This window comes from Amblyomma mixtum, chromosome 3, assembly GCF_055824585.1.
Source record: "Amblyomma mixtum isolate Tamu chromosome 3, ASM5582458v1, whole genome shotgun sequence".
Lineage (NCBI taxonomy): Eukaryota > Metazoa > Arthropoda > Arachnida > Ixodida > Ixodidae > Amblyomma > Amblyomma mixtum.
The window spans coordinates 160,678,483-160,692,123 of NC_143014.1; the positions used below are offsets into that span (position 1 = coordinate 160,678,483).

Sequence of the window (13,641 nt, forward strand, 5' to 3'; positions counted from 1 at the left end):
ATCCAGAGCCCTCCACTACGGTTTCCGGCACAGCCCACATGTGGCTTCGAGACGTTACAAACAGAAAAGACGCCAACAAAATCACGACAACACTATCGGCGCCAAGCTCCTCTTTGTGAAAGACAATTAACCACACCCTTATCCTGACAGCGAAATCGCATGCAATAGAGCTTCCTTCGTCTTGCGTCGAAACAGCCACCGGTACCAGTCAGTTGCCTCCGTTTGCGCTACCCCTAAACACAGCCTTTGAATGCGCGCAGCGCACGGACGAAATAGTTGATGTGCCGACCTTTCATTGTCGCACTAGCGGTTACGGGGCTGTAACTTGATGGCAAGCCGCAAATGGTGCTCTGCGCCCCCCCCCCCCCCCCCCCCCCCCCCATCCTTCCTCCCCCCGTTGTTCAAGTGCAGAGTACAGCGCTCTTTTCTGTCCCTTCTTCGTTTCGCCTTCGGGCTTCTTCTTTCGCGCTGTTTCACGTATGTCAGGTTGAGCCTTCGTGAAAGAGCGATTTATTTTCTACTGGTTGGCACCCTGTGGCGTAATAACAATGCTCATTGCATTTGCGTCCCAACGCACTCCATAGACCGTCAACAGCGCACCATTAGTGCGCTCCAGAGGAGTTTCGATCACTTGGAATTCCTTCAGCCCGTAGGGAAATATCAAACACTTAGTTATTCTTTTTATATTCCTGTCGTCTTTCTTTTTGCTTTACGTCCAACGCCAAATCTGGCTGCCGTGGCAATATATCCAATTTGCGAACTCGTTAGGAGCACAGCGCCATAGCCTCTGATTCACCATTATCTAAGGAAAATTAATTGTGCAAATTGGATTCTGCGTCTGATGAGAAAATTAGGCCGGATTGTCGAGTATGTCAAAGCCTTCGCTGAGAACTAAATCAAAGCGAAGCACAGTGGCCTTTGAGCAGTTCATTTGTAGACAGTGACGTGGGCTGCCAGCAGTGGTCTGCTGTCTTTTTCCTTTATTTTTTGAGTGCCAAATGTTACAGCTAAGTTCCCCCGCCTTGCGACGAGCAATCGCTGTCAACGTGACCATCGCGTGCACAAAGGCCATGCATCGCGCTAACTGCCTCGTCATCAGGTAGGGCGCAGGACCGAAAAAAGACTGTGTCAAACGCATCGAAACACCGCTCGATAGTGCATCACGAAATGATAGGATAGCGTAGCATCCTGCGCGCCTGCGCAGTAGCAACCGCCGCAGTTATGATGAAGCCGCCACCGGTGATGTGGCACAGTCACGTTGCGGGAGGGCCATGGATGCAGCTGAGGCGGATCATTCTGTTCTGAACACAGCACGTATGCGGGAGGTCGGGGCCACAAACCTGCGGCTGGTCAAAACGACGACAAACGCTCGCGGGACGCTGGCCGCAAGCACGCCGCACGACAGGATGCTGATTTTCGTGCCGGCACATTTCTAACATCGTAAAGTAGTTGTCACTTTCACACAATCGTCACCCGCTCATGCGTAGCATCAGCATTTAAAGCAAATGCAACAACTGCAAACGCTTATTGCCGACCAGCTAACGCTTATCAGCATTACCGCGGGTGCGAACGCAATTTTTAGTTTTTCCCCCCTTCGTTACCGCACGAAGTATTCAAAGACGGGTCATAACTACAATCTGTCACAATCTGCGAAGAAAAGGGTAAGATTCTTTTCCGCTTTTACCTTGATAATAATAGAGCAACTAGAACGTCATACTTTTTTTTATTCGCATGCTTTGGTAGCTTCCTACAGCATTTCAGCGGCTGTTCGGACTGGTTGGTAACGACGGTCTACGAAGGAAAGCGGAATACATAGCCAGGCCTGACGTTCAGTGGTTCGCAGTGTAAGGACATGAACACAGGCCACCAAATGTGAATTATGGGGTTTAACGTCCCGAAGCGACACCTGGGCCATGAGCGACGGCGTCGGAGGCAGCTTCGGATTAATTTGGCCCAACTGGCGTTCTTTAACCTCCACTGACATCGCAGAGCACGGGAACGTTTTTGTACTCCGTCTCCATCGACATATGGCCGCCGCGGTGGCGATCCAAATCCATTGAGGCACCGTGTGACACGTTGAACAGCTATGGTACGTTTGTGCGTCATGCGGTACGTCCAGAAGCTGCACGTTGACTGCGAGAGACGCCGTAGTGGAGGCCTCCGCGTTGATTTCGACCACCTGCAGGTTGCTTAACGTGCACAGGCACCGCACAGCAGACGGACGCTCTTGTTTGGCCGCCATTGAAGTTCGCCTGCTGCGGGCCTGGATTCTAGTCCCCGACACTGGCTATGCATCCGAACACCAAAGCAAGTAAGCCACAACGGCGAGTCACTGTATAGGTAAGAAACGTAACAGTAAGTACACAACGCTGCCGTCAGTGGCGTCACGTGTACTGAACTTGAATTCATCATACGTGTTTAGTCACTATAAACACCAAATTTTAGTTACATGTATTCTTCTTTAAAATGATGCGTTAGACTTTAGAATACATGGACCACCGCGTGGAATTCACCTGTAATTTGTAATTGAATTTCTTCTTGAGGCCGTTTCGGTTTCATCAACAGAACGATGGTTGTGACGTGTAGTTAGGTCACGTGAGGCATTAAAGAGCTTGCAATATAATCGCAGATGTGTAGCTTTAATTCACTGCAACACTTAAGCCTGCCTGCTCCAATGTCTGGAATGACAACAAAGGACGTCTCAGCGGTTGTATTGACCTTTTTTTCATAGTTTGCCTGACCTAAACGCCAACTATATGTCCTGGCCCTCACTCTGTTGATGAAACCGAAACCGGAACAGCTTGAAAAGAAATTAAATTATACATTAGTTAGCGTTCATAGGCAAAACCGCGGGGCGCACCATGTACAGCTGCAACGGAAAAAGAATGACACAAGTGAATCATGACCGGAGCGAAAAAATCACGACACGCGGCGCTATTGTGGCCGAGTACACCGATAGCGAGAGTGCCAGGAACATTCCATTTCCTAAAGCGGGGGTGGCCGGCAGAAAGCAGCCCACCTAGATATTCGCCTATCAGAAATTCAACATCTTAAACGAATGCCTTTAGGTGTCTTATCAGCCAAACCATGTCCTAAGGTGGCTAAGCACATATTCTCGTTTTAATTTTTTTTTACGCTGGCGTGGCGAGCAACGTTATCTTTATCACCGTTTTCTATTAAAAATGTGCTGGGGATTCACGGTCAAAAGTAATGTGTGGCAGTGCCTGCTTTCGAATGGGCTGCTTTCTGTCGGCCACCCCCACTTTGGAAAGTGGAATGTGCCAGGCACTCTCGCTATCTGCGCATACGGCTACAATAGCGCCGCGTCTCGCAATTTTTCCGCTCCGGTCATGAGTCACTTGTGCTAATCTTTTTCCGTTGCAGCTGTACACCAGTGTCTCATGCGTCATTTGAATGAAGAAAGCACGTAAGCAAAAAATTTCGCCTCTGTAGTCCTAGAAAGCGGCACTGATGATATCAATATTTTAGTTCTAAGTAAAAGCCGTTAGCTGGGTATTTCATGGCTCTACACGTTTTCGTAGCTGTGTATTGTGGAGCTAAAGTTGGAATACTTTTTCTCCCTACTCCTTTTCAAGCTCATGATGTTGGCTGTGATGTCTAGTGTCTCGGGTTCGCTTCTTGTATTTTCACATTTATTTGTGCTTTCTTATACTCTTTGTGTAAAAGAAGTGCGAAAGCGGCCTAAATATTCGGGCGAGTCATCTCGTTTTCTCGTTTATTAATAAAAAAAAATGCCTTGACGGTATCACCCCGTACTTGCGGGAGAGGCCAGTGGGGGCCAGTCATAAAGATAGCCTGTCCTTCATTTCCCTGTACGAGTTCGGTTGGCAAAAATGCCTTTTTGTCTTTAGAAAGCGGCTATCTATCAATCTATGCCAACGTCGATATGCCTCCAGTTTCCCTTCAAGATTGCGTCGTCACAAAGCACTTTCCTCAGGCACTTTCCTCTTCAGCAATTGCATAACTCGTCTTGTGTGACGTTCCGTTCTTACCCCGGGGCCTGAAATCTTTAATGTTGTGTCTCGTGAGTGACCGTGCCAGTAATTACTGTTTTTCTGTTTCTTTTCCTTCTGTCGCTTGCCTTTGCTGGCACGTTAAAGGCATAATAAAGTCATCCGGAAAGATCCGAGTCATAAAGATAGCCGAGACGTCCTTATACGTTTGCGTTGATAATGCTTTGCAAAGCGATTTCTCCTTTCTTTTTTTCTCGTCGCGGTAACATACTTATACCCGCTCTGGCACTGGTCGGTCTTTGCTGCTGGCATGACCGTGCTCTAGTGTGTACCTGCGTCGGAACTTCCACCTGCTCACATAATGAGTCTTGCGTGACAAAACTCACTTAGCTGTCGACCGTGGCCGCTTAATCGACGTGCGCTGTCCACGCTTCCGCTCCAACCAGACCTCCTTGCTACCAGACCTGCGTCATCCATTGTATAAAGGAATATAGGCAACCAGACATGCCTGTTCCGCGCGAGAACCGAAGTCGAGCTCTTGGAGCGCAAAGCACAACAGCCACAAGCGGCATGGCAGCAGTCATTGAAGACTGCGTCGTCAGCTCCTCCGTTCAGGACCTGTACATTCCGGACGTCGATCTAGGCACTTTCTTCAGGGGATGCTGCAGGAAGTACAAGGATCGCATCGCCGTGGTAAGTGAAATTTTAATGCCTGCTGCGCGAGCTATCTGCGGCTGTTTTTCGTCGTCTCCTTCAAAAAGGCTGGACCAGCTGATAACGTTCGGCCTAAGGATAGCGATATGGCTATTAAGTGTGTTGTGCATCTAAAAAGATCCCAGTGTCCCCCTGAAGGAAGAAGCGTTGCTCTGGCCTATACTATACTGTCAGCTTTCTTCGGCAATTAAGGGAGAATTACGAGCGCGAAGCGGGGGCTTCCACGATAGTGCAGTTCGCCAATCGGACAGGTCTAGAGCTGACGGCTCGTTTTCGTAGCTTTTCCCTGATTTTTCAAGAATGGTTGTCGCTGAACGAAGTGAGCCCGTTAATCTTAACACGTCGTGATCGAGACAACTCTGCATCATTAAACTAAACCGAAAGTCTAACGTCGGCACGCGACTATGCAGCTTGTGGCATCAGAAGTTTCAGCTGGAGCTTCGTATGCCACATTCTGAAGTCGTCAAATGGCTCGTGGACACCGCCTACCTTGCCACGCCGCACATTTTTATTTCGCTCGTGGGTCGTGCTTCAAAAGGCACGCTGCACTGCTTGCGGCTTCAGTCCTGGTTTTATGCTATTGTTTCTTAAGAGGCACATACCTTAACATTGTCTTCAAACGACTAGTCCATAATTCTTTTGATCACTACTGTCCGGATTTCCACAGCAGATCTAATGGTCCTTAATGAAGTATGCGTCTTTATTACTCACCACAAATTGCTGCTCCAGTATAGACTTCCTTCCCTTCGCAGTCTGGTAGCTGCGACCAGCTACCTGCGTTCGTGCAGACACGCACTCCTTCGGCAGGAGTGTTGCGTTAAGCTTGTTGCATGAATTCGACAAAGCTTCCAGCACTTCTGTTAATTTTCTTCGGACGCCTTGTCTCTGCGCAGCTCTGATAGCATGCCGAGATGCGCAGAACAAGCGGAATGGTTCTCTTCTTTGTTTCCTTTTATCTTTTTTTACCAATCTTATCGACTAAGTGGTCTAGATTGGGTTTAAACTAGCTATGCTGAGAAGAAATACGCCTACGTTGAAGGAGATCCAATGGGACATAGCAGCGTCGTCAGCGTATGTTTAATCCTTTTTTTTTTTTGACGCTCCTTTCCGCATTAAACGACGCGAAACAGATCGTTAGTGAGCCTTTGGCGGTGGGCAGAAAGACACATTCGTCTCCTCTTGCCTTTCCTCCAGGTAAAGGAAGTCACTACACTCCTATCTCATCGCCGCACATTAGCGCTGCCAATCCTTTGCTTACCCGGTTTCCATGACCACAGAGGCGCATCCCCTGGAACGTCCAAACCGCGGTTCACATGTCCCTTCGGACTCGGGCAGCAGGCCAACGCTCGAGTTCCCGGTTGCGACTTAGGACGGCGCGGCTACTCCAGCGCCTTTCAACTTGTTTAAGAGTTCTCTGCATGGGGGCTGCTGCTGCTGCTGCTATGCAAATATTCTTGGAAACCCCAGCTCTGCTTCCTATGTCCGAAGCACGTATTTAGTCGCGAGAAGAATGGGTCGCAGAAGCTTCTACTTCAACGGCCGGTGGAGAACGAAAGGCGATCCTTGGGAAGAAGTTGCATGCCTCGGAGGGCGAACCTGCGCAGCGGAAGCCTCACTTCTGTTGCTTCTTTCCCACCGGGTGGCGGCGCCGATCGGCGACCGCACCATTCGTTTTCTCGTAGCGGAAGTGCGATCGGCTTCCTCGTTGCGGAGCAATGCGCCTCATCTGCGGCGCGTAATGAAGTCGCCCATTCTTGCACGGGGCGGACGCGGTGGCGCCCAAGGTGCGCCGGAGCCGAGGCCGGAAGGAAACGCACGCTCTTCCAGCGCCAGGCTTCATCGGCCGGCTTCCGAGCTGGGCTCGGCCGGCGCATTTATCACCGCGCACAGACTGCCGCTGCATGCGCCGGTGGAAAATTGCTAACGTGGCGCGCAGCGCAATCGGCGCGGCCCGAAGCGGCGATCGGCGCGCGCTGCGGCCATCCATTCAATTTCTAAGGTTTCACGCGCGTGTGCTGAATGGGCACGTGTGTGTATATGGCCGCGCTGTCCGGAGGACGACTCCTGGCATTGTGCCCCTTTAAAAGCTGCCGGTACCTGTTCCGGGTGTGCAAGAAAATTGACTAGTCTGTAGAATAACAAGATTAGGAAGGAAACACTGCTCTTCTCTGACAGCTCTAACATATCTCCCCTGTTGGTTAGTGCGTCATTAGTAGGTCGAGTGGCGTTTGCCGTACGGAAACTTGAGCTCTGTGCGCGAGCGGCGACTTATTTTAGGCTGCGGTTCTTTAAATTTCCCCGTGACGTGACGCTAATCCTGGAATTGATTTACCAGCAGCTGTCGCCTGTTTAAAAACAACGCTGATCAGTTTCGTTCCGCACATGCGACGTTTTACAGGAGTCGCGTTATGCGCAACATTCACCGAGGTAGCCGGCGTCGCAGTAAGCCCATATCGGGTTCGCAATGCACCTCGATGCTGCATGCACAGTGCACATTTTTTTTTTTTTTTTCAGAAGAAGGATGGGTGCGGAAGGGGTTACCGTACTGATAAGTGCGCAGGGTGCTTCCTCTGTGGTAATTAGTGGCGTCAGTGTCGTAATGTGGATCAAACAATACGGATCAGAAGGTTCACTCGAACGCTTTCAACCGGTGTATAAAGGAGACGAACGAAGTTTGATCCTGTCTTGCACGAGTGTTTTCTCTTCGGTTTAAACTCAATAAATGTAAATGCATCATGTTGAATAACGCGAGTTGGGTTTTGATAAAAGGCGCGGGTGCGTTACATCTTAATATTTTTGCCAAGCGACTATGTCGCAGGGTACTAACCTGAATGCAGATAACGTAAGAGTCTAATGTTCTGTAATGGTGAGCTTAATCGAAACGCATACCACTTTTTATTCGACATTTGTGCGGAATTACTGGTGTCCTGCGCTCCCATCAAAATCCACCGCAAAAAGAGGCGCCCCAGTGGAAAGTTTAGTGTTAACATCTACATCAGTAAATAATATGCGCAACCCCAAAGTGAAGCTTGGGTAACGCCACATGCTCGAATTTCACCATTCTCTAATATGGCCGTCGGAACAAGTAAAGCCATCGATTTCGAAATTATCATCGTAGCTGGCAGTTGTTGCAGTGTCCTCAAGACTCCCTACATCTTGAATACTTTTCCATACTGCCTGTGGTGTGGAGTACAGTCAGAGAACCATCTAAATGAACTGGGTACGAATCTACTGCTTAGTATCCTATAATTCCACTGCTAGATTTTCTTCCTTTCCGTTGCAGCTCAGATTCGTTCTCCGTCAACTGCAGCTGCTCATGCTTCTTAGTTCACGCTGTTTTAATTGTCCACCTCCTTTGGTCCACTACTGTATCAGCCTGAAGGATTCTCACATTTTACATGTTACTTATGGCTTTATGAATTATCCGAAAAACCGCATGTTCAAACCAATGACGTTGTCCCATTTCCTTTAGACCCGCTTTTTAGTTTCCTTGATCTCTCTTCGTCGCGACACCTGATAACATTTCGCTCGTCGCACCGAAAACAAAATTTCACAGTAAATATTTTGACAATATTTCAGTGTTTCCATGTACATACTGTAAAACAACGCAAGCACAGGAAGGACACATGCAAGCGCTCGCTTACGTCACCTTTGTGTACTCTTCTGTTCACTTTTAACAGAGCACGTTACAGCGCTAATTGGTAAAGCGTGATCCAATGGGAAGAAATTCAGCGTTACTTTTTACGGACGAACGCAATAACACACATGACGCACGGGCGCTGGCTCCAGCTACGTTTATTGAAGTTCACGCCCTTAATCTTGTTACCCCGAATGCCGACAGCAAAAGCGCACGAAGTAACAAAGCAAGCAGATGACAAAAAAAAACAAATACTATAGGTTTTGCAGCAAAACATAATCCTTTTATCACCTATTGTTCAGTAACTTTCTTTCACTGGCTCGAAAGTTAACTGACGCACATGCTGCCTCTTGCTATTTGCGATACGCCTCGGATAGCTCATGTGCTATACCTCGTGTGCTTGCGCTGTCAACCTTCGTAACTGGAAAAAAATTAGGAGTGTGCACTTGAATAAACATAGTTAGAGTAAGCGCCCATACCGTCGTCTGTGCTCTTGTGTCTGTCCACAAATAATTGCGCTCAATTTTTTTATTCTAACCCTTATGTTAGCCCGCGTTATGTGACTGCTCCCTATCCGTGCCTACAAAGCGAAACCTCGACCCAGGCGCTAACAATTTGGTCTCCAGGTCTTCGGCTGTGCCCTGCATGAATTAGTTTTATGCTGCAATTCTTTTTTTTTTTTGTAGAATTTCCAAAAAAGGGAGCTGCCAAAAACAAGCGCATGAGACACGTCAGAGAGTAAAAAATAAGGCACAAAAGCTCTGGACCCCCTTTCTACAAACACCAGAGCCAGTGTTGGTCATTTTTACAGCTCTATTCCGTCCCTGTTCAGCGTGGTCTCTGCTATCATTGTTATTGTCTGATACGATGTCGGCGAGTTCGGCTATAAAAAGAAGTGCGCCTTTGAACGCATATTGCACGTAGTCAGATAGGAGCTAGTCGGCCACAAGACTTGTTGCGAGGCTAGTTGGTTGAGATCTAGATGAAACAATTTAAAGCTGGGTCTTTGCAGACTCACCGTCAAGAAATAGAAAATACAGGAGAAGCTGCTCTGGTCTTTCCCATTTGTGTGCACCCGGAGAATTCCCACGAATATGTTTTCTTTACAACTCAAATTAAAAGCTGTGCAACAAATCTCGCTAAACTCTTCCGTCTACAATGGGCTTAGTACTCAAGCTTCGTACCTACAAGCCTATATGAAGTGAGCTTCATCCATCACTGCGATCGGTGCATTATCTCTTCTGCTTCAAACTGCATAATTAACTACACATGACCTAAAGAAGGAACTTTTTGAATAGGTACCAGGTAAAAAAATCAAGGTGCTGTTGATGTGAAGAGCAGTCGCCAAAATCGAAAGGCAAGCCTGTCGAGGACACAGAGCAGAACTATTAAGCACTTTTTTTTTCCTCTGCGATGCACACGACAGAACAGTTCTGAGGTAACAACCTAGATATATATTTCCTCACGACTGCACAAAAACGGGCACTTGTGTCATGTGTCTCATAAGCTGCCTCTTAGCTCGTTACGCGATAGCCGTCTTACGTCCCTGTCACACTAGCAAATTCAATGTTATTCGAACCGAATGGCATTCGACACATAGAATGTCATTCGATCTCTTTCGGTGCTATAAGGGAAAAAATTTCCTTCGATAATGATGGCAGTGACGATCAGTGAAAAAAAAATTGTACAATTGAAAGAAATCAGCGCGCATAAAAGATGTTTGAAATTGTTGTGTAGTGTTTAAAAAGGGGGTGAGAACATTTCTGTACAATATCATAAGCTTAAAGCCGCCGCGGTGGCTCAGTGGTTATGGTGCTCGGCTGCTGACCCAAAAGACGCGGGTTCGATCCCGGCCGCGGCGGCTGGAATTTCTTTGGAGGAGAAATTCTAGAGGCCCGTGTACTGTGCGATGTCAGTGCACGTTAAAGAACCCCAGGTGGTCGAAATTTCCGGAGCCCTTCATTACGGCGTCTCTCATAGCCTTAGTCGCTTTGGGACGTCAAAACCCATAAACCAACCAACCATAAGCTTAAAACATTATGTCCGGCCATTCTGCACCACTTTAGCCATCAAAATCCAAGCCAAGTACAATGTCAAACACAAATACGATAAATGTAAACAAACAAAATTCTAAAACGTGAACTGCTCAGTTACGTCTTTAAGTACGCCCGAGCTAAACGAGCATGGAATGCCAACCAGCCAGAAACACGTAACCCAAAATGATCGACAGTCATGGGAAAGGCCCTGCTTCACGCTCGGCCGCAGCCGTTGGCTGCTACTGTGCCGAGAGTATTAGCTATCCACGACAGCCTCTACTGTGAACAGCTTCACATCAAAATTAACATTTTTTAGCAGAACTACAAAATACAGTTTCTAACTTTGGCAGTGCGCACATTCTTTTGTCGCGTCTTTGTTTCTGCTGCGTATCTAGTAGGCATTCGGTTCGAGATCGAATGCGAATGACTTCCCCAAACTCATTACATGGCGAGTGTCATTCGAACCTAATGGCATTAAATGTTCCTGTGTAGTAGCCAATTAATGAAATCAGGTTCTAATATCATTCGATTAGAATAGCATTAAATTTGCTAGTGCAGCAGGGGTATTAGTTTTCTTCCAAACGAAGATCTATTTTTGAGCACAAGCAAACTTTAGATGCGCCGCCGCGGTGGCTCAGTGGTTACGGCGCTCGGCTGCTGACCCGAAAGACGCGGGTTCGATCCCGGCCGCGGCGGTCGAATTTCGTTGGAGGCTAAATTCTAGAGGCCCGTGTACTGTGCGATGTTAGTGCACGTTAAAGAACCCCAGGTGGTCGAAATTTCCGGAGCCCTTCACTACGGCGTCCTTTATAGCCGGAGTCGCTTTGCAACGTTAAATCCTCATAAAACGGTAAAACCGAACTTTAAGTTGCTTAGAAAATGTTTTCAGTTGTCTATGAGTCCAACGTAATGCGAACTCCAAGCATCGCATAGAATTACATGACCCGGTATTCACAAAGTTTGAATATTCGCGCCACTCTCCTTCACAAAAAAGTTTCTAGAGCAAGGATATGATTGAAGGCACATCACATAAGTGCAGAATGTGCACTCACTGCTATCGTTCCGCGGGCAGCAAGTTCAAAATTTTCCTTCGTCACTTGATGGTACACTGCGAGTATGTGCTCAAAATCTCGAGCACGGAAAAAAGAATCTGTTCTCAAATTGAGATATAGAAAATTTAACGAAGGCTCAACACAAGCATGTGTTCGTTTTTACCTGCCTCTTCACACGCAGCTTTTCCTTAATGGTCAATCATTTCATTAAACTCATATTACGAGCATGGATTACGCACGAAACTTCGAATATTTTTATTGCGCTTAGAGACGACTCATTTTTTAATAAATTTTGCACACCTCACAGTCCAGTCGAGCTGGACCCTGTTTTGCCAATGAATCCTACGTTCATCCTAAAATTTGACCATATCTAATACCATTTAACGGTCCCGATCCGCTGTCACATCAGCAAATCACTGCTTAAGAACGTGTTATTTCGCACAAATCTAAGACTGTGCGATGAAATAATCAAACGAAATTTAGAAACTATTCTTACGTTGCAAACAGCAGGCCTTCGTTTACTTTTTTTTGTCCCGTATTAGTAACTCCTACAATAATGTTTGACTTGCCAATGTTTTCACTCAGCCCCTTCCCATGAACTTCTAATGCCACCTGTAAAAAACAGGATCCTTGGGCACTCTTGTCCCCATTCCACAATGAAATACCAACGCTCGCCTGCGCAAAGAGGCGCTGCATTCTTTAATCATCCTGAGAAAAATCGGAACGTGAGGACTTGCCTCAGTCGACATCCATCCAAGAGACTGGCAAGAATAGACAAAATGCTGTCGCAATGCGAATGCCAAATAAAATTGTTCGTGGTGATAGTTTCAGGATATTCAAAGCAAGTACGATTCGGACGCGATTTCCGTGCTGCTTCCTGTTCTTCGAGGAATGTCAGTTCCAGCAACAAATTTGATGCCCTGATTGAAGAAGCGCTTGTTGCTCGTTTTCTTTAAAGCAGCTTCTGTCCCAAGGAAACCCGCATTTGCAAATATTCACACGAACAACACAACTGTTGCTTGAAGAGGCTGCCCGAATTTAGCCGCCCCTCTTCGCCTTCTGAAAGAAGAATAGAGCATTACTCCTTGAAAGTGGAAATGCATATCCAACCGTCAAAAACAAAGGTCCAACGCGTACAGTATCGTATGTTGCGCTGCTATATTTACAAAATTAAGTTCACGTGCTGTTACGGTCCGAAACAAAGTGACATTTGCTCTTGCGCAGAGGAACTAATATTTTGTTCTCTTTATTGGGGAGCAATACATGTGCGTATAGCATTTAATGTAATCAAGCACTGCATGTAGGTTGTTACTGTTTATCAAATGATGAAGAAGAGGGAGCATTAGCTGCACAAGATCTGGCTATCCCCATACCACAGTTAAGGAATGAACACAAAAAAATTAAAGGAAGAAGAGTGAAGTACAATGCAATCAAAATGGTCCCCTACGCACATAGTGTATTGCTACATAGCACGTAATACCTAAGTCTAAAAACAAGTACATCTGTAACTGCAGTGCTTGTTCTGTCTAAAGAAGCCCTTACTGGCGCAATTTTCAATGTTGGAAAAACCGTGTTCGGAGAAATTGCACAGCTCTTAGTGTATTCTGGCAGCTCAACTTTCCCATCGGGAACTTTCATCCGGCTCGAGCTGGTCGAAGGTTAATTAAAAAAGAAAAGACAAAACGGGCACGGACCATGTCCGACCGACGTGGTAGGCCTGTGAGGTAAACGCTTAAAGAGAAAGCGAAAGAAGCACCCAGGACCTGATTTAACCCATAGCCTCTACATAACATTTTCATCGAAAGAGCGATGGATGCGTTTTTGTTTTGTTTTTAGCACACCCTGCCTTAACCATCTTTGCAGCTTCTGTTACCAGCCTAGTACGACCTCTGCTGAGTTTGTGAAGCACTGGGCAACAACCTAAGAGTCGAGCATTAAAATATTAAAAATCAAATATCAAAAGTCATTACTTCTGTTCATAGAGTTTCGTCTGTCGTCCTCTCCTTTCTGCGTTGTACTTTCCCAGGTGGCGTAATAACTAGCCCCTAACAAAGTTTGCGGTTCATTTTACATGAATGTACTGCCTGAAACATTGATCTTTTCTTCGCTCGGCACAATAGTTTATATATATATATATATATATATATATATATATATATATATATATATATATATATATATATATATATATATATATATATATATATATATATATTATTTTCTTAATT

At 46.5% G+C, this 13,641-nt stretch overlaps 1 protein-coding gene across 4 annotated transcripts in view; it reads left to right on the forward strand.

The window, feature by feature from the left end:
- The first annotated feature begins 3,308 nt into the window (after positions 1 to 3,308).
- Positions 3,309 to 13,641, forward strand: part of LOC149352522 (putative 4-coumarate--CoA ligase 1) — a 30,778-nt gene continuing 20,445 nt past the window's right edge. For all 4 annotated transcript variants that reach the window (XM_089581699.1, XM_089581700.1, XM_089581703.1 and 1 more), the window contains exons 1-2: positions 3,309 to 3,427; positions 4,421 to 4,667. In XM_089581699.1, coding sequence (XP_089437825.1) covers positions 3,402 to 3,427; positions 4,421 to 4,667 — 273 coding nt within the window. In that variant the 5' untranslated portion in view covers positions 3,309 to 3,401. The remainder of the gene's footprint in view (positions 3,428 to 4,420; positions 4,668 to 13,641) is intronic.